Raw genomic sequence first — 27,426 nt, 5'->3', positions numbered from 1 at the left:
GATGCTCAAGGTGCATTTCCAAGCACAAAAGGTCAACATGTGACCAGGATGATATGTTGTGACCGCAAACTAGCAATTGTCCAACCGCTCCTGTCAGAAGTTCACTGAAGAACATGCTCGTCAGAAGAGCATATATAGCATACATAGCAGACCATTTGGTCCAATCTCTCTTTCTCTTCTCATGTACTACTTTACTTTTATGCAAGCAACATGGACTCATCTTCACAACAAGCCAGCATCAGCAATAGTAGCACACCATTACTATTGCCTAGGTACATCAAGCGATGAAACTGACTGGTTGGCACTCTACAACAAGGACCAGCCAGAATCATTTGCCAGCATGTCACTTGGTAATCACAGACTAAACCTAAACTCAAGGTAAATTCATCAGCATATACGCGTACACAGGTGACTACGTGTTCTTGCCTGTACAAGCACCAGCACAGCAGCTCAAATACTACGTATCTGGTACACAACTTGATATCATCTACAATCTACCGCGAGAATGACTAGAATATCTGTTCGCCTTCCGCTGACTGCTCTAGCGTCCGGCGTGTGCATGCAATAGTCGTCTCAACGACGGTGGAAAAGAGGGTGTAAATCATAGCTATACAATAATCTGAAGTCGTCATGTCGTCACGTCAGAAGTCCTCGTCAATTTCGTAAATCGTGTCTAGCGGGATGTAGCGGATCCCTTCCAGCTGCTAGGAGGAATCGCGGAAGGCGATGTATCGCCCTGCCGCGTTTTGATCGCCTCGGTAGCGTCCACGCGGGCGTCTCGCGCTGTCCTGTCGTGGATAGAGAATCTGGTTCTGGAAGCAGTTGAATTGGCCCTCTCTCGAGGTGAATATTCTGAACGGGCATCTGAGCCTTTGGACCTGGTTTGACTCGATGGACCAAAGCTTCCGCCATAAACCGAGGACGCGCTTCTGCCATAGCCTGGATGGGATCGCCCTGGTCTGGTCTCGGCAGCATAGGTCGAGCCGCCATAGACCGACGAACTGCCTCGGGGCTGCACATTGTCTCCGCCGAAATGTGAGGGGAAGGGAAAGAGATTTGACGTCGGGCCGTCTGCCACAGAGAAGGCTTGAGACCCGCTCGTGCCGCCCATGTTGCTGGCTCTTTCCCAGGCCTCATCGGCAGCCTGGATAGCTGCTGCCGCCATAGCAGCTTGGTATTGCTGTTTCGCCGCTGCCATGCTGCGGGAACCATGGTGTTAGGCGACGAAAGAGAATATGAATCGCCCTACCGCTTCACTTACGCTTGTTGATGCATAGTCATATAGCCCGGCACCATTTGAGCTGCGTTGTACTGCTGCCATTGCATCTGCATATGTAGCTGCATCTGCATCTGCATTTGCATCTGAAGCTGCATATTCTGCTGCGCGGCTAGCATTTCGCTGTCGGTCTGGTATTGCGATGATTGGTTGGCCGCCGCAGCATCAAGCCCGCCGTTGAATTGACCTGCGTAGACTCCCGCAGGATGTTGCAACGCCGCCTGTCCTTACTCAATCAGTACTGCGATAGGACAGATTTGGTATAGCTAGCACTCACGAAATTGCCATCTGGTGCTTTCACCGGAGCTGGGACTGTCTGAATCTTCGATTCTGACGCATTTGTTGTCGACGACTGCTGCCAATCGGCATTTAGAAAACTGACTCGTCTCGAATTCGGGCCAGGAGAGGTCCCCTTGCCATCCGCACTCGAAGCACCTCCGACTACCACAGGCTGAGAGATCATGCCCACCTCCTGAGGGGTCAGTGGCCCATTCCGACTAGAGGCTTCGCCTGTGGTTCCACTCTGTGATGATGCGGGTGACTCGCGTGGCCAGAAGCTGTTTTGTCCATAGCCGGACAGGATTGGATACGTAGGAAGAGCGGGGGCTAGAGGTGGGACTGGCAGAGCTCGCTGCGAAACAGGTTTGCCCGACGATCCTGCAGGCGGACTCGCCATCTTCATTGCCGATTTGATTGGCGAGTTTCGCGCTGCTCCATGGGAATGCGATTGCTTTGTAGGAGAAGTAAGATTAGGTGTCGAGGCTGCAAATTGTGCTTTGAGCGATATTTTGCTTTGCTTTCTCATAATCACGGCAAGAGATTCGTCGCTACTACTGCTACTGGATGCGTCACTTTCTTCCTCATGGTGGAAATCGCGACTTGTCGCTGATGGCAACACCTTGCCAGAAGACTGCGACAGGAGCGATCGTACCGAGTGGGTTGAAGGCGTACGATTCCCATGAGTGAGAGGACGCCCAGAACTGGCCTCTCCGAAAGCTTCTGAAGGGTGCGGTGGCTTGCGCACACCAGAGGGTAAGCTTCTGACCGGAATCGACGCCTTCTGGGCCGGCTTGGCCTTTGAAGCCATTTTCCGCCTTGGCTGTTGCTCGTCGCCACTACTGTCGGATGAGGACGAGTCCCATCCGTGACGCGTCCGCGGTTTGCGAGCTGGGGAAGACAGCGGACTGTTCACGGTAGAAGTCGATTTCGCGTCCAGTCTGGGTAAAGAAGAGCTAGAGGGGAACCCCGTCCGCGCCATACTGGTCTCCGCGGATCCCATGCTCGCCTCGACGTGTGATTTGACGGGAGGGATCAGGCAATCCTGGGTATTAGCTGTGGAAGCGGTGACCAAGGCGGCGGAGGCGAGCCTCTCATTTAGAGGTAAACGGTTCTTCGTCCGATTTTGGTTCTCAGCCTCGAAACCTCCTGTCGGCATGGACGATGTCGACCTTGACCTGTCGTGCGTTCTGACAAAGGTCTCAGGGAGACGTACGTCTCGCTTTTCGCCTCGATCGCTCGAAGCGGGGGAGTATTCTCGCAAAGCGGTGCCAGCAAAGCTGAAGGCCCTGCGTTGAGCCAGCGCCACGTCAGCTGTCCGGTTGACCGCTCGATCTGCTGGGACCACCTTTTTCGGCATCAGAATTTGAGCTGCTGGCTCGAGGACATGATGAGCGGTGTTCTCATTGCTGGTCGTCCGAGCGTGGTTGAACCGGTCGTCTTGATGATCCTGGCGTTTCTGGAACAACATGGCATCGTGAGACGGCTGGGTTATGACTTCGGGTCGATCGTTTCCTGCAATTCCCAAAGGCTTGCGTTTGGGTGATGCTAGCATCTCGATGGAGCTTTCCCTCGTGCTGGTTCTTTTCAGCCTGGCCATACGGTCAGCTTGAGCTGCATGCGCATCAGATGAAGGGGCGGTTTTTTCGTCATCATCGGGTTGCTGATATGCCTCAAGCGTAAAAACGCTCGAGGTGCTCTGCCTGCGTGCTTGTTTGAAGAATTGCGCGCTGACTTGTCTCGCGGGCTCCTCGCCCCCTATGCTCCCCGCAAATGATGGAGGTCTGCTTAGTCTCGGAGCCGTTGGGCGGGCAGCTTCGGTCATGACTTCCTCATGATTCGATGCCGCACCACTTCCTGGGGACCGCACTGGTGGTGAAGAAGGCCCCAGCTGTCTAATCGATGCAGGTGATCTCTGCCAGGGGCTCTCGCCTGTGCCGGAGACGTGGCGGAAATTCCGGACTTCAAAGTAGTCGTTCTGGGAAGCGATACGTTCAGTGACACTTGTGCCGTGGCTGTGATCGCGACTAAGCTGTGCTAGATGAGAAATTCCCTGTCCGTCCGCTTCGCTTCTGGGACTACCTGATGGCACCGGAAGGGTCATGTGGGACGGTGAATTCGGGTCCCGGGCGGGACGAAGACCATGCTTTTGATCGGGCTGCACAGCGACAGCTAGTGGAGAAGGTCGACGTTGCGGTGCCTCGTTCGGCTTCGAATCGGATCGTGACTCTGGTCTGGTCGTTTCTGCCTCTTTGCCGCCGGAAAAGCTTCGCAAACTGAACAGACTACGCCGTTGTCGGACATCGGGTCGGCTCAGGGCTTCAGAGTGGATCGGCGGTGTGGGTAGTGCTTTATGACCATTTGCCGGATGATGGGAGGGCCCCGAATGCACGTCTGATGTCTCTGGCTGTAGGGGAGAGCGTCCAGCATGGCGACTCCAGGACGAGTCGATTCCCTGCCGATCGACATACTGCTCGCCCCGACCAGCTGAAGAGGTAGGAGATCCCAAGGCCAGAGTTCCTTGAGAAGCCGAGCGAGAGGCCGAGGCGTTCACAGCAGGAGGTTGACGAGTTGGTTGCGTTAAAGATGCGTACGGAATCGTTTGAAGGGAGCTCGCATCGTTCCGTGTCGAAGGTTTTGTAGCTCTCTTCGGTCCCTTGAAGCTCTTCTCTGCCGTCGAGTTCCCATTCGCGCCGGCCTTTGTATTCGCCGCATCGGTACTCGATTGTGCTTTTTGCCCCTGCGATCCACCCTTGAAGAGCCCGAGCTTAAAGATCCCCATTCTTTACTCGTCGAAGCCCACTTGATGTTTACAAGCCCTGGTGGGAGAAGGACATGAAGATGAGCATCAGTGAAGAGTACGAGGATGTACGCTCTTCCGGTGTCAGAACGGCAAGTTGAGAACTTTTCTTGCTTACAGTCGGAACAAAGGATCGCGCTGGGATCAGGCGAGAAGTGATCAAGGTAACATTGCCGGTATATCTGGAATTGACTGATACGACCAGGTTATGAGACTGACGGTCGTTTCGTGGTATGGCAGATGTGTGATATCGATCTGTAAGAAGGGAGTTCCGAGGCGAGAGGTTTGATGGATGCTATATGCTATCGATGTCCTGTATGATATCGATGCACCGGGGGGGATCTCAATAACAAGCAGCTGCAGCTGCTGGGTCGTTTTGCTTCCGCGATCCCCTTGGCACTATCGATCGTGACCTCGATCGCCTTTCAGCCGTTCGACCTCGTCGTCAGCAAGAGGATTCTTGTAAGCTTGTGATGCTTGTGACTTGTTTAGCTTGTTCAGCTCGTAATGCCTGTTACCCGACAATAGATCCAGTAGCCAATAGATGATCGACATCGACAGGACAAACACGGACAAACAATAGAAAGAAAGCTCACGAGAGAGCGATGACGATGACGGCGACAACGACGATCATCCCGCTGATCGTGCAAGCTTCTCGTAGTATATAAATATATGAAGAGACCGCTGGCGAAAGTGTCTCCTATGCAACGATGATGAAACCACCCGCAAACGTCTCTTCATCTCCTACAATTTTCAAGACAAAGTGGGCTTGCCAACACTCATGCCAGAAGACGCCCGGCTCGCTGTGTGGCAGGAGCGTTGCCGTGCCCCTCAACGAGAGGAGCCACAGTTCGTTCCCGAAGAATCCCCCTTGATCGAGATACGGCTGGAGGACCAGGAAGCCATCGAGATCGAACAGCAAGAAATCATGATCACTGGAGCTGTAATTCAGTCTGAACAAGGTGAGCCGCGCTTTGCATCTATCACCGGGCGACCGGCTCCCCCTGTAATACGAACTTTCCTTGTCTCCTTACGTTCCGGCTTAGTCTTTCAGCTTCCCAACTCGCTGACCATGTCCTTTCCCCCCAGATAACATCAACGGATGGACGGACTATGATGCCGGCTATCGAAGATGGACACCCCAGGAGATCCGTATTCTGCGTCGCGCCGTGTGCGCATACGGCGAGTCGACTCCTGAAGGCTGGACCGCTACTCAGCGAATGATGAACAAGGACGTAGGGGTCAGAGGGCAGTCTTGGTCGCTTCGTGTAAGTCCCCGTCAGTCACATGGTCTTGAGTTTCTGCTGAGTCTTCTGCCACAGCTGCTTCGATATCGGTGGTCGATCGAAGCCGCTGCCTTGAAGGGAGATGTCACCAGTCCCTTCCGACGGTCCCTGCGGTCTCTACTCTTCAAATTTGGATCTCAAACCGCAGACGAAGCTGGTTATTGGGATGTCATGGCGGAGAAGTTACTGGCCAAATATCCGGACCAGGCGGATGTCTTTGGGCCAATGGGGAACCGCGGCGAACTGCTAAGAGAGATATGGGTATCCAGCGAAGAGCCTAGAATCTGCAATACGAGACCTTTCGCTTGGCTAGACTTTGATGAATTGTTGGCCTGAGAGTTCTCCGTAGATGGCGTCAACATCATGAATACGTGACTAGTATTGTGAGCTGCGTAATGTAGAATTGTACTATAACAGGCTATATCGTCTCTTTGTTCTGCTACAACAACGGGCACTGGCCAGGGCGTATGAACAGCATAACAAGACATCTCCACCACACTCTGGGCGAAGCGAAGCGTATCGAAAGGGTTCCACAGTGGCGGGACTATCAGATCGTGGGACCGATTTCAGATCAGATTATCAGGCCGTTTCAGATTCCCTCGATGGATAGATAGAACCTCTCTGGCTTACCTTGCTCAGCCTTGTCGACGTTGCGGACCGTTCTGTCTATTTGCCATCGAGCCGCGATTGCCGCCTCGGCCATTGTTGGTAGTTCCGCGGGCTTGATGAGCCGGAGGACCCCTTCTCCTAGTGGCAATCTGGAAGCCGTCATCCTCCATCGCAGGTTCCGGTTCTGCCGGTTTGATAAGCGGTTTTCCAGCCTGATGAAACCCTCCCCTACCGCGTCCTCGACCAATGGTCGGGGCGTTGTTCTGGCGTTGTTGCGAGATGTTTGTAGAAGCACCGCTTGCCGAGCGAGTATTGGAGCGGCTTTTGTTCGATTGAGGAGGAATTTCGGGTGGGGGTTGAACGGTACGAGCGTGCGATTGAGCGCTCATCAGGGTCTCAGAGGTCGACAGCGGCGAGCTACTCTTGTTTGCGGCAAGGTTCGGTAGCGGAGCAGGACCTGCGGCAGCTATCGATGGCTTGTCGCTTGCCGTATCAGACGAGGCAGATGCCAGAGGAGGCATGTTGAATTGAGCCCGGATGCGAGCCAGTTCTTCTTCCCCCGAGTGATCTTCATCGTCATCGGCCCAATTCAGACCAACGATCTTTGCAATATTCGGTTGGGAATGCTACAAAGGCGGTCACAACAAAGCCTCAGCGTGACTACCAAACAGATGCCTTGAGATTCGACGTACCGAAGTTTTCTTTTCGTGCGTGGTCTTCTTCTCAGGAACTGACGGCGGTTCGACCCTTTCCTCAACCTTGCTAACCGGAGGCTCCTCGACAGGAGGATTTCGGTTGACAACCTCCCCTTCGACGAGCTCGCTTGATTGGATGAAGCTCATCTCAGGTTGAGCAGGCTTCGTCGGTTGGATGTTCCGGCTGACAGGTTGTTCGGCGACTTCGGGCTGGAATCGGAAAGAGTCTAACTCGTTGTCGTTCTGAACGACGTCAGGCACGGCGTACGACCCTTCGGTGGGTAGATTGATCGTCGCCAACGGTTGAGGAGAGAATACTGGTGTCGAACCCGACGACTCTGCAGTAGATGCGTCCCCGAGATGCAGTACTTTGCCAATCGGAGTGGCTATATGGAGACGAAGAGAGACGTAATGAGTTGAATTCCGAACGAACAGCTTGATGGACTAACGCTTCAAAAGCTGGATCCTCTCGATAACCCCCTGAGCATCTCCCATCTTGAGCAGGCCGAACAGCTCGTCGACGACATCCACATCGGGTCGAGACAACGATTGGAGCTCTACAGGTAGATCGCTTGCCATGAAATTTGAAGAGGGGGACGAGGAGGGCCTCAGGGTCGCGTGGACCCGGACGAGTGCTGTCAACAGCGGAAGGCACGTTTCCTATAAACAGCGGCAGATGAGCAACGTGCGCCTGATATGGCGAGCGAGAATGTTCATGAGACCTCGCGAGGCAACGCACCTTGTATACATTGACGGCAGATTCCGTAGCATTCCGGAGGTCAGACTCGGCGGCAAGGCGTGCCGCTTGGTCCTTCGCGGATTCTTCCTTGGCGATAGCCTTTCCAAACCAAGTTTACAATAATTCAGCGCCAGCGAGATGTTCCTTAATCTCCTCCATCGACTGACCTCGAGGCCAGAAGCAAGATCTTCCAACTCCTTTGCAGCAGCTTCAAGACCAGGCAGAGAAGCCAGGCCCGCCTTCTGGTCGGCGTTCAGATTACTGCCACCCTGGTATGATCGGAATCGTTGCTGTATACATCGCGAAGGCAGATTGTTCAGCAATTTCTCGGTCTCGACGATCCGGATGTGCTCACAATCTTTTTGTTGAGAATCCTAAGTCGTTTGAGAACCAGATCTTGAGCGGCGGTCCTCGACCTAGCGCTTTGCTCCGAAGCTTTCTGGATCCTTCCCACCTCCGATGCATTTCCACCAGCGTGATTGATCATTGGTTCCGGCGTCTCACCGGCGATACCGATGAGTTGCTTTTGGCTTGACTCAGCCTGCGCTTCGGCTGGAAGCATGTTGCTATCGTCCAAGCTCTGGGTGGTACCGAATTCTACCATTCTGTTTCGTGAGATCGTGATGTCGTAGAGCTGAGTGTGAGAGAAAGGGCGTGGGGCGTTGGAGAGGCGTGCAGAGAGGTGGTGTTTGTACGAGCGTCGGGAGGGAGAAGGTCAGTCGGAGATGGAGCTGGAGATGGAGCCCTAGCTGATCGAGAATTGGCTCAATCGCTCTCGAGTCAATCTGCTTGCGATTGATCACTCTGATCAAAAGTGTGAAGTTGCTTTCGCTCGCTTTCACAAGTGGAATGCGAGCGAGGGCTAACGGCTTCAAAAGCATCCGATCGGAACCAAATCACTCACGCGCAATCGTCATCACGCACCTATGCTGCGGCTGTTGTTCACTCGAATTACTTGCATTACTTGCTCGCTATCAACCTTCATATCACGGCAACCCTACACAGTATCGGGCTCCCTTGACTTTCAGACTGTCAGACTATCCACGGAACTAGTTCGCACGTCCTGCACAGCCTCAAATCCAACGTGGACACGAACTATCTGGAGCCAAAGGTATCCAAGCCGAACGGCCTTGTCCGAAGCGGCGACCGCTATCGAGATGGAGACATTGAATCAGCTCGTGAGTGGTTCGTATTACTGCTTAGCTGCCTATTCTTATCCTTACCCTCTCATGTTGTAGACCGAAGCGCTCCCTGTAAAGAGCGAAGTCCCTCCGTACGCTCTGGGGTCTCCTCAAGCTCGATCCGCGTCAAGCTAATGTCAAATCCCACAGTTCTGCCTCGTCGCTCTTGAACGAAGTGAGAAATGCAGTGGACAAACTCTCAGCTCTGCAGTCATGTCTATTCGGTAATATCAGGTTTCCTCTGCTTATGAATTAATCGGTCGACGAGGCTGACAACCAACCCTTCGACACACGACGGTGTATGAGAACAGAAATACAAGAACAAAGGCACGGTCGAGCGGAAGCGACGAACCTCGTTCAGGATACGCTTAAAATCGATCGAAGTTCACTAGATAGACTAGTTCACAACTTTGACATCGACTTGGAAGTCTTTTCGCGAACGATCCAATCAATAACCGAGCAAGTCGAAGCTTTGAAAGGCTCGATAGCTTACGGCGGTTCCCGAGAACCTTCAGATCATAGCCTGCTCCAGGCAGAATTGGAAGATCTCCAGTCTGACTGGGCAGACTTGGTCGAAGCCGACGTGAGACTGAGGGACGAATTGAAGGAGGATAGCTGGCTGGTCCTGTTGAGACAGTAAGTCATGTTTCCAGCTCTGTCGAGGTATGGTCCTCTGGCCTGACAGCGAACATGGGGCAGAACAGTCGACTCCGCCAACGACATGATGGTGTCTATGGAGAAGGCAATCACAGTCGTGCTCGTAAGTTAGGGTTTCGTCTCTGTCTCGCTCGATGGTTTATGTATTCTTATAACAATCCTTATCAGCAATTCGTCGATATCGATTTACGCTCAGCACATCCTGCTCGTGCTGAAGCCGCCGAATCAGCTCTTCGAAGCCTGGATGAGAAATCAAAGTGAGCATCCGCCATGTACCGCAATGTCAGATCTCTAACCTTTCTGCTTAGATTTTACTTGCCAAGCATAGGCAAAGCATGCGCTATGTCGACGCGCGGGCTGAAGAACCGCTTGACCACCAACGGAGAAGCTCTTCGAAGGTGGTGCACACCCTCGACGATATCCGATGCATGCATAGTGCTGAATATTCTCTGCCACATCCTATATTCAGGCATACCGATTTGGTGGACCGCTGGTCACGTGTGCAAAATGAGCTCGACAGCCTTGCTCCGAAACTGCGCCGTCTGCGGCTGGAACTACAGAATGCTGCCAAAGATGATGGTTCCGAGTTCCTGATCGATGGTGAGACGCTTTGCAGGCTTTTGACGTCCATGATCGCCGCCACTGACTGGAATTACCGGACATAACTAGACGCTTCAAACTTTTCGAGTCCAGCATCTCATGGTGGTCAAATGCAATCCGGTCGAAAGGCCTTTCAATATGGCGCTGGTTCGCCAAGCCAACAATCTTCAACATCCCAGGACAGGCGACCAGGACAGGCGACGTCAGGTCAATACAGCCGACTGATGAGCCCCTCTGTCCAAAGGACCAGGCAAAGCACCACCGCCAGCTCGGCGAACAGAACGAAACATCCCGAGCCGACTGCGCAGACGCCGCCCGCTACCCTGTTTCGACGGCCATCTATGGCGGGATCGTCGGGAGTCGATGCTCTACAGCCTAGAGGAAGCTATACCCCTTCACGGAGCGATTCGCATCAAGAGCTCCCGGCTACCCCTCGTTCAGCAAGACAAGAGAACCGATATGAGGCTCCCTTCGGCTCAAGACTCTCAAGCATGGGACTCGTACGGCCTTCGCAAACACAAGAAATGACAAGAACCACTTATGCCCGGCCAGTTTCTCCAGCGACATCAATTGCTTCTTCCAAGTCGACCTTGCAACGGAATGGTCTCCGAAGATCTCTCATTCCCGTCGCAAGTCCATCGCCGTCGTTTCGACGTAGCACATCAAGAATGGGATCATCACCGCCCCCAGTGCCGACATTACCCAGCCAGGAGTTGATCGCGGAAAAGGAGCGAGAGGTCAGGTTGACTCAGCTCCGGACGATGCTACAGACGCCAGAGCCCACGTTGAGAGCGAGAGCCTCGCAGATGCCCTTTTATAGCGGCAGACGGAGTACAGCAGGTCAGACTCCTCAAGGGCCTGGGTCGATTGCACAGTCTCCTAGCTTCAACAGGAGAGTCTCGGGCGAACAGGGCAGGCACGTCTCTGCAAGTTCACGCGAGGCCGCTCCAAGCGCCTGGAAAGAACAGCCGCGTATGCGTCCCGGGTCTGCCATGTCCGTCAGATCTCGTGCTGGTGCGGCCACGCCGTTGCCCACGGCACAACATCACAAGGCGTGGATACCAAATAGCCGAGATCCGCTGGATATGGAACTGTCGGTCATATTGAGCGATATTCCCCACGACGTCTACGTCGAAAGGCTCGATCCACCGTTGCGAAAAGGTCAAGTCCACACAGGTGAATGGACGGCTCAATATGCTTTCGCAAGCGGGAGGCATGGCCGTCGGGTATTTCCTGCGAGGTTACTGGAGCTGCACAAAACGCGCAACAATGAGAGGGTCCGCAAGGTCATGGTACGGATCGACGGTTTGTGGCGGGATGTGAGGCTAGTACTGCTCGAGATGGCATGAGCGTTTGTAAGCGAACGCGCGCGCGAATAATCATGAACGGATGTTGTGCCTTCGTTTCCTCCTTATAACTTTCGCCATCTGAGGATGATGGCGGTAATTTCCAATGAGCAGACTTGACTACCTACATCGTATTGAACGATTACAAACAACATCACAAAGGATACACTGCGTGATTGTTACGAGCGAGTTCAGTGGCGGCAAAGCGCAAGGTGAGGCTGATGTCCACATTATCGCTCGCAGGGAGGACGTGGTTCCAGCCTTGTGCAGGGTGCGGCTGCACCGGCTCTTCCCGGATGACAGATGGTGTTGGTAGTGGTGCCGGTTGATCTTTGCCTCCCTGATACGCCCAAACACTAACGTACGGTTGCATGGGGACGTAAGGGATCTCGCTGGTCTGGCTGGATGCAGACGACGATACGGGTTCGAGCGCGGGCTCTGCCGACGCTTGCAATGCCCGATCGCGATCGCGTTGCAAGACGTTGGCGTTTCGCGAGCTCGGCCATTGCGTGTCGACCGAGGTCGAATCTGCCTCTTTGCCCACGGCGGCTTCCTCCGAGCTCGACCAGAATCGAACCGATTTGAGTCGTCGATGGTGGGGGTTCAGCTTGCGCAAGGACGATTTGAGCCCCCGCGGTTCGTTGGGCGACAGCAAAGGCACCTCGTCCTCGTGGTAGGCACGATTGTCACTCGGAGTGTGTTGGGCCTCTCGACCGGACCCCCATTCGATACGAGGGTAGTGGGTTGGCTCTCGAACGGAGTGCGGAACCGGTTGCTCCTTGCGGAGTACATTGTGGTGTTTCGTCATGAATACGATTGTCCGACAGACTTTTATAACTGAACGACTAGACGCTAGACGACTGCGTTGTCTTCAGAAGTTTGTGTACAAATGATGGGTCCAACGTCCGTAACATGTCGCACTTCTGTACGCGATCAAGCAATGATCTGTGATATACAACTCGAATACGAGGTAGAAAGGGAGTGATGTCTCGACGAGTCCCGATCTGGTAGATCCAACAAGATCTGCAAAGTCATGGAAGATCCCCGTAAAGGAATCGAAAAGGAGCTTTGGTATTGCGAAACGCGGTTGTATCGGAGTTAGACGACCCCCTCCATCGCGCGTAGACGTTGTGAGCCAAACAGAAGCGCAAAAGCGCGGGTGAGCCAGCCTCGCACACCAGCGGAGGTCTCGCGCTCACCCTCTCTCGCTCGGCTGGGCCGTGGATGGTGGGTGGATGGGCGTGTGGTGGGTGGTGAGAATGTCGGGATCGCGAGGTCATCTCACGCATTTGGCATTGGCGAGCGTCTTGCTTCCCTTTTCACCCCTCTCGGCACTTCCCCCTTCAAGAGAAAGCAAAAAGAGGTCGGTATTCTCTCGCTCGTCGTTATTCATCGCCCCGTCAAGAACGTCGTCCTGACCGCAATTCGGCACGAATTATAAACTTTTATCAGACTCGTCGAAATGGTCGCCCACAACAACCAACTCGCCAACGAGCATTTCAGGAAGTCCAGCTGGCAGGTGAATATCAGATTCTGAGCGGTTGAGGGTCCATGGCGGGCGAATAAAGAGAAGGCAAACATCAGCAATGAGGTCGGCGGCGGAGTGTGTTCCCCTTGGAGCTGGATTGGGATGACGGGACGGGAATCATGAGCTTGCTGCATCGATACGATCGCACAAGCGGCATGAACGGCCGATGGATTGGGATGAGCGGAGAATGCCATTCCTACAATCACGTCGATTCGGCGAGTGGCCCGTTGAAGCACAAGCGAACTTGTGGGAATGGCTATCGCAACCGGAGAAGATTCGTCGTCGGCTTCTGGGAAACACACCGCCCCGTCTACGCCCGCCATAGAGACTCTCAACGTCGCTGGATATATGAATTACGGACCGCAGCTTCATGACGCTGATCAACGCCATGTCTGTCTTGTTTACAGGAGCGTGTCAAGACCTGGTTCGACCAGCCCGGCCGAAAGCACTCCAGGCGTGTCGCTCGTCAGAAGAAGGCCTTGAACCTCGGAGTTCGACCCCTTCAATTGCTCCGACCTGCCGTTCGAGCCCCTACCCAGCGATACAACACCAAGGTCAGGCTCGGTCGAGGTTTCACCCTCTCCGAGTTGAAGCAGGCCGGTGTCCCCAGGAAGGAGGCCAAGGGTTTGGGTATCGTCATCGACCACAGGAGGAACCGAAGGTCCGAGGAGAGCGAGAAGGTCAACGTCGAGAGGCTCAAGGAGTACAGGAGCAGGTTGATCGTCTTCCCCAAGAAGGCTGGCAAGGCCAAGAAGGGTGACTCTTCCGTAAGTCATCGGCGATTCGGCGAAAGATGGCTCGCCTGGGGAGCTCGGTTACTGAAAGCGCCTATACTTGAATGTTGCCTGTCTATCCGTCCGTTCAGGCTGAAGAGCTCAAGGCCGACACCACCCGAGTCCAGTTGGCTCTCCCTAACGTTTACGAGGCCGAGGCTCCTCGTGCTATCACCGAAGAAGAGAAGAACTTCGATGCTTTCTTGACTTTGAGGAGGGTCAGGGCCGACAAGAGGAACGCCGGTCAGAGGAAGAAGAGGGCCGACGCCGTAAGCACATGTTTAGTCTTATTGCCTCGCTTTGCGTATGCTAATCCGTTACGACGCTCTTGCGTACCATTCGAGAATCTGCAGAAGGCCGCCGAGGAGGCCGCTTCCAAGAAGTAGACGCAAATCGTCTGCTGAAAGGGACGAGATTGGAGGGAGACCGATCACAACCGCGTAGTGGACTTTGTACAGCGCACGTTTTCATACATGATGTTGACGAATCCATTGCCAATCTCATGAACAACTGGACTCGCTCTGCTTCACCGAAGATGCCGATTGGGATCCAGCTCGGGCACGCTCAAATACAGCCAGCCAATTTTGGGAATGCAAGGTTTGAGACAATACAACTTCAAGCTCTCTAAGTACAACTAGCCTGACGTTCCGCCTGATCGAGGATCGCCTGTCGCGAGTATGCATACGTTCATAATCGATGTGTAGTCTAATCAGCGGGAATTTTTGCGCGCATGATTAGCGGCCAATGTGAGGTCGTCCTGGGGTGCCGTGACAGTACGCCCGTCGATGTTGCGCTCCAATTTTCCGTCTTCGCGAACAGTCGTATCCGGCGAGACGCCGTGGCCATACGGTTCGCTGGGATCAGTGGCTCGCACCAACGTCGGACTAGGGGGAGACAAGGCTTGCGATCCGGATAACCGTCGACCGATCTGCGCGGCCGGATGTAGTGATTTGATTGCCTCTGGAGAGGAACCTGGCGAGGGGCTTGAAACACTGCCGTTGCTACTCGAATTCGCATCATCCCATGATCTTGCGCGGGCATTGGCGGATCTTGTGGATTGTCGAACCCGTCCTGATTCCAAATGACCTCCAGGGACGGACCAGTTGGCTGCCAAGAATTGCGCAGCCGACTCGAATCCCCCATGATCGGGCTCGACGATGATACCGTGAGCATGCTCGCTAGCTTCGTCATCATCATCTTCGTCGTCATCGTCATCGCTGCTGTCGTCCGCGCCGGATCTCGTTGCAGATTCTCCGGCGAATTGCTCTCGGAAAGCCTGGTTGGCAAAATCCGCCGCTGTCATTGGTCGATTGGCATGTATACTCATCCGGGGTTTCTGGTATGGCGCTTCAAACGAGTCGCCAAACGGATCGGCTGCGACAAAGTCGCCAAAGCCGTCGTCCATCTCGCCCGGATCGCTAGAAGGTGAAAAGGCGTTCTAGAGAAGAGAAAAGTCGGCGAGGGGTTTTGTAGCGTTCTCGCGCCCGCTCACCTCGAAGCCATCTGACAGCATTTGCTGACGACCTCCGCGATTTGCCCGGGGTGACTCGGAACTATCGTCACTATCCTCATCCGATGAAGCGAACGACCCCGAATAGGTCTCATTGGTCAAGAACTTGTTGAACTGCGCGATTCGAGTTCGTTTAACGACAGGCGCCAAGGATCGTCATACTGCCCAGACTCACCACACGGAACCTAGAGTCTTCGTTTTCAGCGGTGCCAAAGCCGAAAGAGCCACTAAAGGCGTCACCGGAAGAGACGGATCTGGTCAGAGGCTGACCAGCTAATGCTCCGGAGACGTCCTCTTCTTCTTCCCCATTGTCCCAATCTTGCTTGGCAGCATTCGCCGCTGCCAACGCGGAAGGACGGCCGCCACCTAGGGGCTGAGCATCTCGCTGACGACTTTCCCGCAGCTCGCCCGCTACAAAGGCGTTCCATTCTGACCGCACGAAAGAGTGTTCTATGCTCTCATAGAGCTCCGGGGGACACCGCTCGAAGAATTTTTCGAGTTCGTCTGCTATTAGAAGCATGTGGCCCATCAGGCCCAATCTCCTCGATCTTTTACCTTGGCTATCGATGGAAGCTGTGTCAGAAAACCTCGCATACGGCATGCACGATAATGACGACTGCTTACCACAGTTCCACGTTGAGCCTTTGAGTATCTAGAATCTTCTCGACAATCTTCGCATCGCAGAACAGCTCGTAAACAAGTCGACGGTTGTAGCCTTGATCGATCCGGCCGTTGAGCACCTGCTGAACGATGTCGTATATGACATTATGGAGGAAATTGTTGCTCGGGTGTTCAAAAAAGATATCCTACGCGAACGCATCAGTATTTGCGCTGACGATCGTCAGAAGGCCTTCACTCACGACAACGGAAAGCAATACCCGGTGGTCGATGTACAACTGCTTCAGGACATCTCCACTTGTCATCGTCGTTGCAGGCTCTTCGCGGTGGGTGTTCTCCACGGAAGCACCGGCTGGGTTTCGTACGTTGGCCAACCTCTTTGCCGTCTGCGTTTCGGTTTCACTAGACGCTTCCGTAGAAAGGCTGAGTTTGTCTGTTGCCGTGGTCATGTCTTCAAACAATGTCTGTTTCGGGGTTGAAGGTTCCTCTTCCTCCTCCTCTTCCGGGCGCACGGAAGGAGCTGACTCCACGTCACCTGAATTGGCTTCAGAGGAATTGATTTGCACGGTGTGTTCCGAAACTGGGTCCTCTCCCTCGTCGTCCGAGCCAGTCAATGAACAGTTCGTGGACCCAGAGCTGCTAACGGGCAGATCTCTTGCAGGTGTCACCTCGTTGAGCACTTCGTCGTTTCCGTTGCCCGCTTCAGTGACACCTTCCAGAGCAGTCCCTAGCTTCTCGAGGGCATCGAGGCCGCCTTCGAGCCGACCATCAGCGGTGTAATCCGGGCCGGAACCCTTGGCTCGGTTGAGGATGGACATGTTCGAGCAATGGAGCATCTCCGCATAAAGCTCTACTATACGGAACCTCTCGGTGGTAAGAGGATTCGGAACGCCCGGAATGCGTGATCGTTCCTATCGCCGTGAGATTAGCTGATGCCGCACGTTCCTATCAGGAGGGCACAGATGTGACTAACCGGATGACGCGGGTGGAGGATCGCTTCTTGCAGCTCTCCTATGTGCTCTCTGACCTGGGACAATAACGGTCCGAGGTGTACTATGCCGAGCTTCTCGCTCATCTTGGCCATCGTATCCTCCATGTCCTGTCTGTCCTGTGCGTCCTCCTCTAGCGAAGACGTGTGCTTGTCCTCCTGATCTGCCTGATCTTTAGCCTGGAATCTAATCTCGACTTTGCGTTGCTGCATTCCCATGAGACGGTTCCTGATCGAATGGAAGAGATAAGGCTCGGAATAGTCGGAGTTGTTTTTCCTGATCAACTCGATCAAGATTGTTATCGATTGGCAGAAGGAAGACGTGACAGAGGCGATCGAAGGTAGCTTGGTGACTTGATAGGGGTCGAACGAATATGGCTCCGACGCGTTCTGTACTGGGATATCGGTCGTCTTGCTAGCGGACGTATTTGCTGATCCATCGTCCAAGTCTACCTCGACCAGAGAAGTACGATGGCGGTCTTGCTCCGGAACGGTCCCGTCCGTCGTCGCAACTGTTCTCTTCACCGCTTCCACCAGCATGGCGATGTTCTCTGGCATGACCAATTCCCGGATAAGGCGGTTGTCCCTCTGACCGATCGGAGCGGCGGAGTCGTTCGTTGCATTTGCAGAGGTCGCTATCGGCCCAGACGTTGGATCCAAAGGACTGCTCGCATTGGCATGCGCCGCAGCGTTCGCCCCGTCTGAAGCAGAGCCGGCCTCTCCCTGATCACCACCATTGCCTCCATTTGGACTGAAGGCGTTTGGAGAGGTCAGATTGATGATCGCCTTGACGATTTCTGTGATCGTGAAGTGTGTCGAGGGACTTTCGTAGGGGGACAAGAGGGACAGCAGTTTTGGAATGAAATTTTCTTGTCGTAACCACTGTTGTTCCGGTCGATAGATCAGCTAAATCCGATTACACTGCGATATCTCAATCGGCCCACCTCGATCACTCCAACCACACCGGCTTCTTCGCATGTGATCAGACGGAGTATGGTATCCTGTATGGATGGGCTGTCAATCCTGTCGACCAGCCTTGACACGACAGAAGGTATCTCTTGGATAAACTTGAACATCTGCTCGATGGACGGGTGACGCTGGTCGTCAGCAAGAGTCCCGAAGTCGGAATAGGCATTGTATCGCACCTGCGTGGGTCTTTTCGTCAACAACATGCCGTTGATCCGGGTCCAATTACCTCGGATGATCTCCCTGCGCTTGTCATCATCCTCGTCCCTCTCGCTCTTCGTACGCTCGAGCTCATACCGCACATGAGCCCGTAATCGCGATCGCATCTCGGGCGTATCGCACCCCTCGACGACTGACATGCCAAGCGCTTCCTCGCGAGAACCCAGTATGATGTCCCATATCGGTCCCAACAGGCCCGGCAGATCCGACCAGAGCGTCTCGCTGATCTGGAAATAATCCGCACAGAGGATCTCGGTCGCGAGATGCGGATAACGCTGTCGTTTGGCATCGCCTTCGACGTCCGGTTGCGGTGAGGCGTTGGGAAAGTTTCCCCAAAGGCCGCTACTAGTGGGACTTTCAGACCGCTCGGTGGTTTCAGATGCAGCTTTGTCATGTGTGGACGCTGGCGATAAACCTCCGGTACTACCGGTCTTGTCTCCGTTCGCTGTGCTCGAGTCCAGACTGGCGAGGCCACCTTGCTTTACCAGGTCCTCGAGGATCCTCCGTTCAGCGGTATCGGCGTGACGCTCAATCTCGTCGGTCCCGTATACCGACCAAGCGATCAGCCCGCGCACATTGTCCCTCGCCGACAGGACCTGTATCAGTCTACGATAGTCGATGTTTCCACAGATGGCGAGAGGGTAACGGGTGACACCAACAATTCGAACGTCATCAGCGACATGGCTCAGGCGTCCCTTCCGAACGGCCAGGGACAACAGCGCTTTGTGCGGTTGCTCGCGTGACGAACCTAGCATTGCCCGCCTTGAGCTCGCTCAGGAGATCCGTCTCGTCCAACAGCTGATCCAAGACGTTGTGCATTCCACCGCCGCCGCTAGATCCTGCACCTCCTGATCCTCTGTTGCCGGAATACTGCGAGTTTGAGCTCGAATCTCCGCCGTTCCCACCGAGCGCTCTATCCAGCGTGGCCTCCAAGGTAGACGAGGCATTCAAGCCGGGGTTCATCCGCCAAAACATGATTGCAGGACGGGTTGCCGGAGCTGACTATATGCACGCTTTATGCTTGCTGCTAAACGATATATAATGTGTGTGCTGCTGATCCAGTGGTTCGATGCTTGTGCTCGTTGTTGACAACCACTCATGATCAAACCACGCTGTGAAGGACGATGAGATCAGGGAGATGAGAGAGAGGTGAGACTCGTCGCGAGCCACGCTTCCCACTTCGTCATGCTCAGACCAGATATCATGCAGAACAAGTTGATGCGAGCACCATCCTAAGAAACATGGCGATCGACCATCAGCACCACACCTACAGCAGACAGGAAGAGGAAATCAGATACTCCTGATCGATACTCTGATCGACATGAACAGGTGTAGCAAAATCGCCCTCCCACTGTCGGGCTCGAGTCGCCACGGCGCTGCATCGCAAGCAAGAACAAGACGGCCCCGTCTCCCCGCCACCATACCTGCTTCGCCGAGCACCACTCCGCAATGTCGATCCATTTCAGGCTCTTCGTCTTGTCTGAAAGACTCTTTGTCGAATTACCGACCGCCGACCGCCTCGTACTTACCCCCGGCGACGAGATCGTACGGTCGGGTCGACGATCATCCCATGCCCGATGACATGCCGAGAGAAGATTACTCGACGCCGGCCATGTACACGTTCAACATGCTGGCCAAGATATTGCGTTACCTCCTCTACGGAACGCTAGGAGTGACCGCTGCAGGTCTAGCCGGGGTCGAGGGTGGACATCAATACGTCGAGAACGTCATGATGGCATACCCCAGCCATGTGGATAGTCGTAATATAGACCCAAACTCGGAAGAGGCTGTTTATGCTTGGGCCGAAGAGAATGACGCATGGACAGGTGGATCTTCCGGAGGTACCTCCTCGGCACTAGGTTTCTACGCTCGACATACGTTGCGATCTGCTTGGTTAGCCAGGGAATACGGAGTCGGCAGTAGCGGCGCCGCTGCGATCGGGAGAGCTGGACAAGACTCTGACAGCGGTCAGATGAAGGGTATGATCGGAGCGGGCAGATCTGGAACGGAAGGGGATAGTCTCAATACGAGCGACCCCAGCTCGATCATGGCGGAAGATTATCTGGCACGCACCATACTCGCTGCCAGGTCAAAAGGTATCGCATTCCCGGGCAATCTACCTGGTAACCGGGAAACATATCCACCGGTTCATCCTTCTAGTTCGCACGCGCAGGTCCCTGTCGACCGTGTAGCGCTGGACCTGCTTACACGTCATGCCGAAGTGTTGGAGCGTATAGCAAAGCCTTCCTCGCTAAGGGAGGCCGAGGAGACTTACGAGATACTGCTCCGATCAGTTCTGGATCGAAGTGTTACCAATTCCGTGGAAGAGGTCGTCAAGCAGGCGGAACTTTTGCAACTCGCCAAGAAGCTAGGGGATGTCAATATCAGGTTGGGCGATGCGGAGAGAGCGACCGGATGGTGGGAATGGGGTATGCGATTCGGGGGTCTGGCGACGCGGCGTCCATCGTCACAAGCTATGCCAGTGACGGATCACGGTGTGACGGTGGCGGAGACTCGAGGCTGGCTCCCTCGTTGGCTCGGCTCGAACAGCGGGTCAGCACCAGCGGAAGCTGCTGGTTCCCGTATGGAACATACCTTGGCCCAGAACAGCCATATGGTTGTCCCTCAAGACACGACGATGGATCACGCCTTGCCCAATCTGCATCCGCTGATCCGCCGCGCCGCGATCTCATTGATCAGCTCTTACGCTTCAAATCTGGGTATGCAAGGGCAGCTCGTCGAGGCCGGCGCTTTACAGAACATGGGATTGCAGCTAGCAAAGGCTACCGACTCTACCAAAGAGAGTACGCCTGCTGCCTCCTTGCAAAATCTCTGGCTCAACCATCGGGCCTCTCTTTTGACTCTGAACGCGGTTGAAGTCGCCCATGCCCAGGGCGAGGACATCCAAGTAGGCCTCGGCCGATTAGCAGAAGCGACGAAACAAGCAGAAGAGGTCATCCGCAATATAGCGGCGGCTTATTCCACGTCGGCCAAACCCGTCATCGCCGCGGATGGCCAGCCCGCTCAGTACACCCCTTCTAGGGCCATCCCGATGCGAAACATGGAGATTGCAGACAGGTTCGGCAAGAATCAACGCAAGAGCCCCCTAGCGCGACCCGCATCTCAGCTCTTGAGAGACGCAGAACGGACTGCGGCGGAGGGATGGAATCTGACAGGGCTGCTCTACGAGAAATTGGCCCGGTTGCCTGTTCATCAGGCGATGCAGCGACAGGCGCTCCACGAGGTGGCACTCGACTGCCACGAAAGGGCCATGGGGTGGTCTACGATCGCGAGTGGTGGTGAAGCAGATGGGTTGAACCAGATAGCTGTCGACGAGGACGCGCTCGGTTTGGGCGGCAAGGGAGGTGTTGGGAAGACTACAGAATATTGGAGAAACTATATGAGGGTGCGGGCCAAGTTGGAAGCCCAGGTCACTGCAGTATAATCCGGGCTGTTAGCCCTCGGATAGCAGGCACTGCTGCTAGCGTTTTGCTCTTGTTTGTATATATGCCAAATCTTTACAACGAGGGTGAATCACACATATAATGACCGAGTGAGAAAGAGAGAGTATGAGGAATAAAGCTGTGTGGCTGCCCAAGATTAGGAAATCGAAGAGAAAGAGGCCGTCTGGATGACGAGGCGAGGGGTGACAGATCGTCTGTCCTCGACCAGTCTAGGCTCGTCCGTTGCCTCGGGCCGCTGCTTCAGCCTTGGCTCGGTTCAGGGCCGCTAGATCGGCAGGTTTACCCTGCGGGTACTTGACTTGATAATCGATCTCTCGTCGGAAGAGTACTGTTGTCGTCATATGCGTCAGTTGCCCCGGTTCATGTCGTGTTCTGACGGAGACTTTTTACTCACGGATATGAGGCTCGGGCGCTGCCGTGCAACAAGAGGACAACCGATTTTCGAAGTTAGCATGACAACGACTTGCAGGAAAAAAAGGTAAGGTCAGTCGTACCATGTACTTCGAAATGCTGTTCAATGTGATTAATGACGTATGCTTAGTCCTGGAATCTCGTATTCGATCGTGTTGAACACGGGCGCCGTGGCCGGAAAAACTCACCTCCCAGCCCAAACTCTGCGTGATTCCGATCCCTCTCCATTCGGCTTCGGATAATATCCGCAAGAGCCCGGTATCGTTATCTTGGAAGTATCTGAGACGAAGTGCAAATGGAATCAGCTACGAACGGTTATGCTAGATGAAGGAATATATGGACTTACTGCTTTGGTAACATTTTCAGCATCTGTTTTGGCAGGATGACGTGCCTGTATTCGAAAGCGCTATCGGCATCTGGATATGCAGCAAAGAGGGTGGAGAAACGTGTCAGTACTGCATAGCGTGATCCCGATATACCACGATATGATGATTTACATTTATCGGAATAGACGATCCTGTAGATCGAAAATCAGTGTCGAAGAGGAAGATGGTCAGCGAGAGATTCCCGGTCCGCTCAGCTTTGCCAATGCCAATTCACCGCTCGGCTAGTTCTTCAAAGGTATGATGGGCCATGGTCGTGAAGTGTTATGGCTTGTGGATGATACTGTAGTTTGTGCTGGTAGCTCTCCACTCTATCGGTTCGAATTGGCTAGAACGTGGTCTTTTCCGAGAATCACTGCTTGACCCTCGTTAAATTGCGCACGAACGAGCGACTAGTTGGGACGGAACCTTGGGATGATGTTTTCCAGCTACCGAATTGAGGATGATGATCTAAATGAAATAGGTTGAGAGGAATGATGAGCGAGCGAGGCAGCATGATCTGAGAAAGTCGAGGAAGTCTGACGATCGAGATAGGATAGGGGTCCGGCGCATGAGGGGGGAGAAGGATCAGTCCGAGGTGGAAATTTGGAATCGGATCCGGTGAACCTCGGTCGCGGTTGCGGTTGTTTGTTAGGAAGATCAGGGGAGGAGCACAATCGATATTCGAGCAAACCATGGGAACACAACGTAATCGTACATTATACAAACGGGACACTAGCAGCTAGCAACTAGCAACTCGTCAAAGTGTAAAGTGACGATTTCTGCTGCAATTCTCTCTCGGTCCCGACAGTGAACAGACAGGCAACGCTCCGCCATTCCGCGATAACAATAACGCCCCCGGCTGACTTGCCTTTGGCCGAGGCTCGTCGATCATGCACAAACTCAAGAAGAGGAGACCGTCCGTGCCAGATAGTCAGAGGCCATCGCAAACTCCTGGCAGTAACAGTAGTCCACCACAACTACGAGTGGATCGAATTCCATTGAAACTGAACGATGTCGCGATATCGAGAGGGGATTTCCGTGGATCGACCATTATCGCCGGGTGAGCCGATCGAACGTGCGGATTCTACGTCCTGCAGTTGACAGCTAATCCAGATGCATTTCCTTCTCCTATATAGCTTGTCGAATCGTTTCTCTGTACTCAAGATGCCGGAGCAAGATTCGAACCCGTTCTCCTCAGCAGGTCCGGTGCCGCCTCTACCGCCAGGCGCATTCACGTTGGACGACATGAAGAAACGGTTCGCCCAACAGCGAACGACATACGAGACCGGAGATTATCTGACGGAACAGGAGGAAGCGGCGGTGCTTGCGGATCTAGAGGAGAATATCAGGATGCAACAACAATCGTCTCAGGCATCGCTTGAGCGCTTTCAATCGTTGGAATCCGACGAGGCTCCTGCCAGTTCGGCATCGCCGCCCCTCTCCTACCGTCCTGCAGGTCGCGGTTACGGCTTTGGTTCCTCTGACGCGATGAGGGAAGCCGAGGTGATGCGGAACGCAAAAGAGACCGTTCGAAATAGACAGCAGCAGTCGCCCCTATCACCACGAAGACAGATAGGCGAGCCTGTTGCCGACAGGTTCGAGGGTCATGATCCTGCTGGTGGCGGTTCACGGAGCACATCCACACGGGCACCGCCCTCTGGAGGGCATACGAGGGATAATTCTAGCAGCAGCCTGCACGAGCGCAAGTCGGTCTTGGAGACCATGTCGCCTGCGGCTCAACAGCGCATTTCAAGGGCAATCCTGCAAGTCGAGGCCGACATGCTCAACACGGCGAGCTTCTCGGCGGAAAACCGAAATTTGCCAAGTAACATGTCCACGGCTCGCCTTCCTACGACAACACCGACAAAGAGGGTGGGAAACGACAGGCGAAACGTCTCTATCAGCCGATCACCAGCCTTTCATGACCGGTTAGCAGACGCAGTTGCGGAAGAGGAGATCCTCGTTGACAAGGCAGGGATGGGTGGAGCTGTCACAGCGACGTCAAATGACGATGACGGGCCTACCCAACAAGCTGGTTCCATCGATGTTTTCACTGTGGATAACAATGCTGCCGCGGGTTCAACAAAATCCTTTGCAAAGCTTCATCGGCCAGAGCCACTTGCTCTTGGCAAGCCGATTACCCTTGGGAGGCCGATCACCCTTTCCGCTAACGAGGGACCTAAAGCAAATCGTTCAGAAACAAGTCAGGCAAACCAGGACGCCACGCAGCTGCTCAGTCCAGATTTGTATAGTCGGCAGCACGCCAGGCACAACGACGGTCCCACAACAGCCGCGTCGATCTTGACCGACGGCACCGGCAGCTACGTCGCTGAGACGCCTCCTGAGACGGCACTACACAGTCAACAGTCTTTGGCTGTGCCAGGACAGGACTCTTTGCCTAGTCCTCATAGTCCGCAAGATTACGCCTTCGATATAGCGGGTTACTACGGCGGTGAGCAAGAGTCGAACGGGTACGACGATACCCATGGGACAACACACACCGAGCGCGAGCCTATAAACCTGGGAAGCCCGGCCAGGTCAGTATATTCAAGCGATTATCAACCATCCGCAGATGATCCTGCCTCTTTTGCAGAGGATACATATGCTCATGAGCTCCAGAGCGATGCTTCGCGGCGCGTGAACGAGGCCGAACTGGGCTTATCTCTCGATGACTTCAAGCGTATGCAGGAAAAACTCAACGAAGCCGCTAGAAACTCACAGCGAGACTTGGCCACGGTATCAGGGCAGGAGGGCGCCCCCGGTCCATCCGCTTCGCGAAACATGTCTCCGGTCGCTTCGCACAGTGGTCAGGCTCAACAGGACGTTGCTGTCCACACCAGCCACGCGGAGGGGTCCATTATGAAACCGGCCATGTCACCAGATATCGATCGAAGCTCAGAAACCCGTCCGGACCAAAAGCATTATGGAGAGCCGACTGACCATCATTCCTTCAGCTCGCCACCACCTGGAAGGTCGATCAACGAATCACCTGTAACTTTGGCATCCCCCATCGCATCTAGTGGTCCTTACTCACCGCAGCGTTTCGGAAATGCGGCTCCTTCAGTTGAGGCTGACGATCGAGAAGGAGCCAAATCTCGTTTGGCTCAAGCCTTGTTCGGACCGACCGAGGCTTTGGGAGGTCCCCCCTCCCCTGTTGGACCCACTCACACCCATCGACGCATGGAGTCTACCAGCAGTGCCCGCTCGTATCGGATAGACGAGGATCCTGATGTACGACGCGACTTCGAGGCGAGAATCGCACAGGCGACGGCTGCTCTGCAAAAGACGCCGTCGGTGCGACTCTCCCGGAAGAATACTCGTAACAAGGCCATCAAAATCGGATCGCCTACCCTGTTGCAAACATCCGCTACTCTGCAAGTCTCGCCCTTGACGTCGCCACAGATGGGACAAGGAGGATTCTCGCCAACTGGCAACTCCGTCGTGCGTGGCATTCACCAACGGTCTGGCCACGGCAAGTCGGCATCGACGTCTAGCCTGTCCCAAGTACAGCCCGCGCCGCCATCACCGAAGACCGGATCGTCGGCTTCGTCCGGATTGAAGGGTCTTCTAGCCAAGATGAAACGAAAGCCATCACAAAAGCGCGCAATAAAGGAACCGCCCGCCGCGGCTGCTGCTACTGCGCCCCAACGCTCTGCAGCTCCCCCCATTCCCGCTGCGGGTGTCCAAATTCCTCCCGATATGACGGCAGATGCGCGCAAAGCAAGACGTTCCATCGTTCGCCGAACTATCGTTGTGCCTACAAACCTGCCGCCTCCTGTACCCAGTTCAAGCCTCAACGCTTTGCAGAATGAGATGGACCGGAATCAAGCCCCTATTGAACCCAGCCGCCGACCGAGCGTCAAAAGGAAACCAGTGCATCGTACGAGCGAGGACAAGGCGTTGGAGCAGGAACTACTGGCGCCCCCGGTTGTTCAACGAGTCGCTAGTCTAGGGTCTAAACGGTCTGTGGAATCCGGTCGCGACAGTTTGTATGAGCTGTATGGTGAAAGCGAAGACCAATCGCAACTCCCTGGCCAGTCTTCATCTCAAGGTAACCGAGCCACGCTCGTCAAGCCCACGCAGGTCCTTGAAATCCGAGAGATGAGCGATGGCGAAGTCACGTGGGGTCTGGTCGACGGAGTCGACGAAGGGTCGGAGGACACTGCTGTGTGGCGCCCTCAAAGCCGAATAGCGAGTCAATATGGAGACAGTCTGATCGAGCAATCCAGTACATCGTCATATCGGAAACCCAGCATGGCTTCCAACAATTTCGACCTGGATGAAGACGATGCAGCTTGGTCGGTCGCTGAGCGCGAATTGCTGGAGTCTCCGGTAGAACGGCCAAAGACCAAGGCGAGTATGCTTCGTCTGTCTTCCTGCTTCGTCATGCTGAACCTCTTGTTCCGAAATGACAGGTCTTTTACTCGTCCTCCGCAAACATTCAAGATCTCCTGGCTGATCTGTCAACCCAGAACGCCGATGGCCACTTTAGGATCCTTCCTCAAAACATCGAAGTGAACGATGAGGAACGCGATCAAGCAAAACAACTTGATTCCGGCCGGTCAGGTCAAGATCTGGATTCCAGGCTACAGGTAAATTCTCCACGTCCAGGGCCGACTGGAGTGATCACCCAGACTGACCCTATCTGCTTGCAGGCTCTTGTCCAGAAACTGCAGGCTACCAGGTGAAATGTGACGTGCATGTAAAGTCGCTTCGACTGTAAGGAAAATTTGGTGGAACTGCCGCCCACGACCAGCGACGATATTTGAAATGACTGAACGATTGTAACTGGTTTGGGAATGAATAATGCGAAGTATTGATCGATTCAAGTGGATTCCCGTATTGATTGACCCATTAATTACAACAAATTGGCTTTTTGCTCTGGCTGATTAAACATCCACTTAGTTGACGACGTGGTCGGCCTTGTCGTCGCTGTAGGTAGGGGCCTCGGTAGCGTGAGGCTTGCCATCCTCTGTAGTGAAGAGACAGGTCATGATTCAGTATGCCATTCCATATCACAGGGTGCAGACCGAATTCTTACTGGGCTCCTCTCCGTGACTGAAGAAAGGGACACGAAACATGGGTGATCAGCATCGATATGCAGCATTTACGGTGACCG

General features: G+C 54.3%; 10 protein-coding genes across 10 annotated transcripts; 5 read left to right on the top strand and 5 right to left on the bottom strand.

The window, feature by feature from the left end:
- Positions 1-424: 424 nt before the first annotated feature.
- HD553DRAFT_319186 (uncharacterized protein) lies at positions 425-4,690 on the bottom strand. The gene is made up of 4 exons (XM_046180985.1): positions 4,471-4,690; positions 1,554-4,371; positions 1,262-1,497; positions 425-1,199 (listed from the first exon to the last, which is right to left on the bottom strand). The coding sequence occupies exons 2-4, from the start codon at positions 4,332-4,334 to the stop codon at positions 674-676; spliced, it is 3,543 nt and encodes a 1,180-aa protein (XP_046033223.1). The 5' UTR covers positions 4,335-4,371; positions 4,471-4,690; the 3' UTR covers positions 425-673.
- A 443-nt stretch (positions 4,691-5,133) lies between these two features.
- Positions 5,134-5,974, top strand: HD553DRAFT_345879 (uncharacterized protein; the record flags this gene model as incomplete). The annotated part of the gene is made up of 3 exons (XM_046183142.1): positions 5,134-5,314; positions 5,442-5,620; positions 5,675-5,974. 3 exons carry the CDS (start codon positions 5,134-5,136, stop codon positions 5,972-5,974), a joined length of 660 nt encoding a protein of 219 aa, XP_046033222.1.
- A 299-nt stretch (positions 5,975-6,273) lies between these two features.
- HD553DRAFT_345878 (uncharacterized protein) lies at positions 6,274-8,285 on the bottom strand (the record flags this gene model as incomplete). The annotated part of the gene is made up of 6 exons (XM_046183141.1): positions 6,274-6,873; positions 6,940-7,328; positions 7,392-7,602; positions 7,682-7,780; positions 7,849-7,971; positions 8,037-8,285. The coding sequence occupies 6 exons, from the start codon at positions 8,283-8,285 to the stop codon at positions 6,274-6,276; spliced, it is 1,671 nt and encodes a 556-aa protein (XP_046033221.1).
- Positions 8,286-8,666: 381 nt separating this feature from the next.
- Positions 8,667-11,512, top strand: HD553DRAFT_319183 (uncharacterized protein). Its single transcript, XM_046180984.1, has 9 exons — positions 8,667-8,859; positions 8,920-8,954; positions 9,013-9,086; positions 9,174-9,498; positions 9,562-9,622; positions 9,688-9,776; positions 9,828-9,917; positions 9,989-10,119; positions 10,189-11,512. Exons 1-9 carry the CDS (start codon positions 8,839-8,841, stop codon positions 11,466-11,468), a joined length of 2,106 nt encoding a protein of 701 aa, XP_046033220.1. The 5' UTR covers positions 8,667-8,838; the 3' UTR covers positions 11,469-11,512.
- On the bottom strand, positions 11,513-12,488 carry HD553DRAFT_319182 (uncharacterized protein). Its single transcript, XM_046180983.1, has one exon. The coding sequence runs from the start codon at positions 12,271-12,273 to the stop codon at positions 11,620-11,622; it is 654 nt and encodes a 217-aa protein (XP_046033219.1). The 5' UTR covers positions 12,274-12,488; the 3' UTR covers positions 11,513-11,619.
- A 203-nt stretch (positions 12,489-12,691) lies between these two features.
- HD553DRAFT_319179 (putative 60S ribosomal protein L13) lies at positions 12,692-14,282 on the top strand. The gene is made up of 4 exons (XM_046180982.1): positions 12,692-12,984; positions 13,401-13,760; positions 13,859-14,035; positions 14,120-14,282. The coding sequence occupies exons 1-4, from the start codon at positions 12,928-12,930 to the stop codon at positions 14,150-14,152; spliced, it is 627 nt and encodes a 208-aa protein (XP_046033218.1). The 5' UTR covers positions 12,692-12,927; the 3' UTR covers positions 14,153-14,282.
- HD553DRAFT_319175 (SIT4 phosphatase-associated protein-domain-containing protein) lies at positions 14,283-19,132 on the bottom strand. Its single transcript, XM_046180981.1, has 9 exons — positions 18,816-19,132; positions 18,028-18,673; positions 17,827-17,958; positions 16,868-17,764; positions 16,137-16,805; positions 15,901-16,082; positions 15,452-15,836; positions 15,259-15,390; positions 14,283-15,204 (listed from the first exon to the last, which is right to left on the bottom strand). Exons 1-9 carry the CDS (start codon positions 19,040-19,042, stop codon positions 14,476-14,478), a joined length of 3,999 nt encoding a protein of 1,332 aa, XP_046033217.1. The 5' UTR covers positions 19,043-19,132; the 3' UTR covers positions 14,283-14,475.
- Positions 19,133-19,328: 196 nt separating this feature from the next.
- On the top strand, positions 19,329-21,554 carry HD553DRAFT_319169 (uncharacterized protein). The gene has a single exon (XM_046180980.1). The coding sequence runs from the start codon at positions 19,389-19,391 to the stop codon at positions 21,510-21,512; it is 2,124 nt and encodes a 707-aa protein (XP_046033216.1). The 5' UTR covers positions 19,329-19,388; the 3' UTR covers positions 21,513-21,554.
- Positions 21,555-22,824, bottom strand: HD553DRAFT_319165 (regulatory subunit of cyclin-dependent kinase). The gene is made up of 7 exons (XM_046180979.1): positions 22,543-22,824; positions 22,440-22,459; positions 22,289-22,358; positions 22,131-22,221; positions 22,026-22,041; positions 21,926-21,943; positions 21,555-21,859 (listed from the first exon to the last, which is right to left on the bottom strand). Exons 1-7 carry the CDS (start codon positions 22,575-22,577, stop codon positions 21,741-21,743), a joined length of 369 nt encoding a protein of 122 aa, XP_046033215.1. The 5' UTR covers positions 22,578-22,824; the 3' UTR covers positions 21,555-21,740.
- A 193-nt stretch (positions 22,825-23,017) lies between these two features.
- Positions 23,018-27,122, top strand: HD553DRAFT_319163 (uncharacterized protein). Its single transcript, XM_046180978.1, has 4 exons — positions 23,018-23,367; positions 23,444-26,660; positions 26,723-26,899; positions 26,963-27,122. Exons 1-4 carry the CDS (start codon positions 23,198-23,200, stop codon positions 26,993-26,995), a joined length of 3,597 nt encoding a protein of 1,198 aa, XP_046033214.1. The 5' UTR covers positions 23,018-23,197; the 3' UTR covers positions 26,996-27,122.
- Positions 27,123-27,426: the final 304 nt, after the last annotated feature.

The sequence above is a fragment of the Filobasidium floriforme genome (assembly GCF_021052385.1).
Source record: "Filobasidium floriforme strain CBS 6241 chromosome Unknown HD553scaffold_26, whole genome shotgun sequence".
NCBI lineage: Eukaryota > Fungi > Basidiomycota > Tremellomycetes > Filobasidiales > Filobasidiaceae > Filobasidium > Filobasidium floriforme.
The sequence above is the reverse complement of the archived record's forward strand: the minus strand, read 5'-3'. Positions and strand labels throughout refer to the sequence as shown.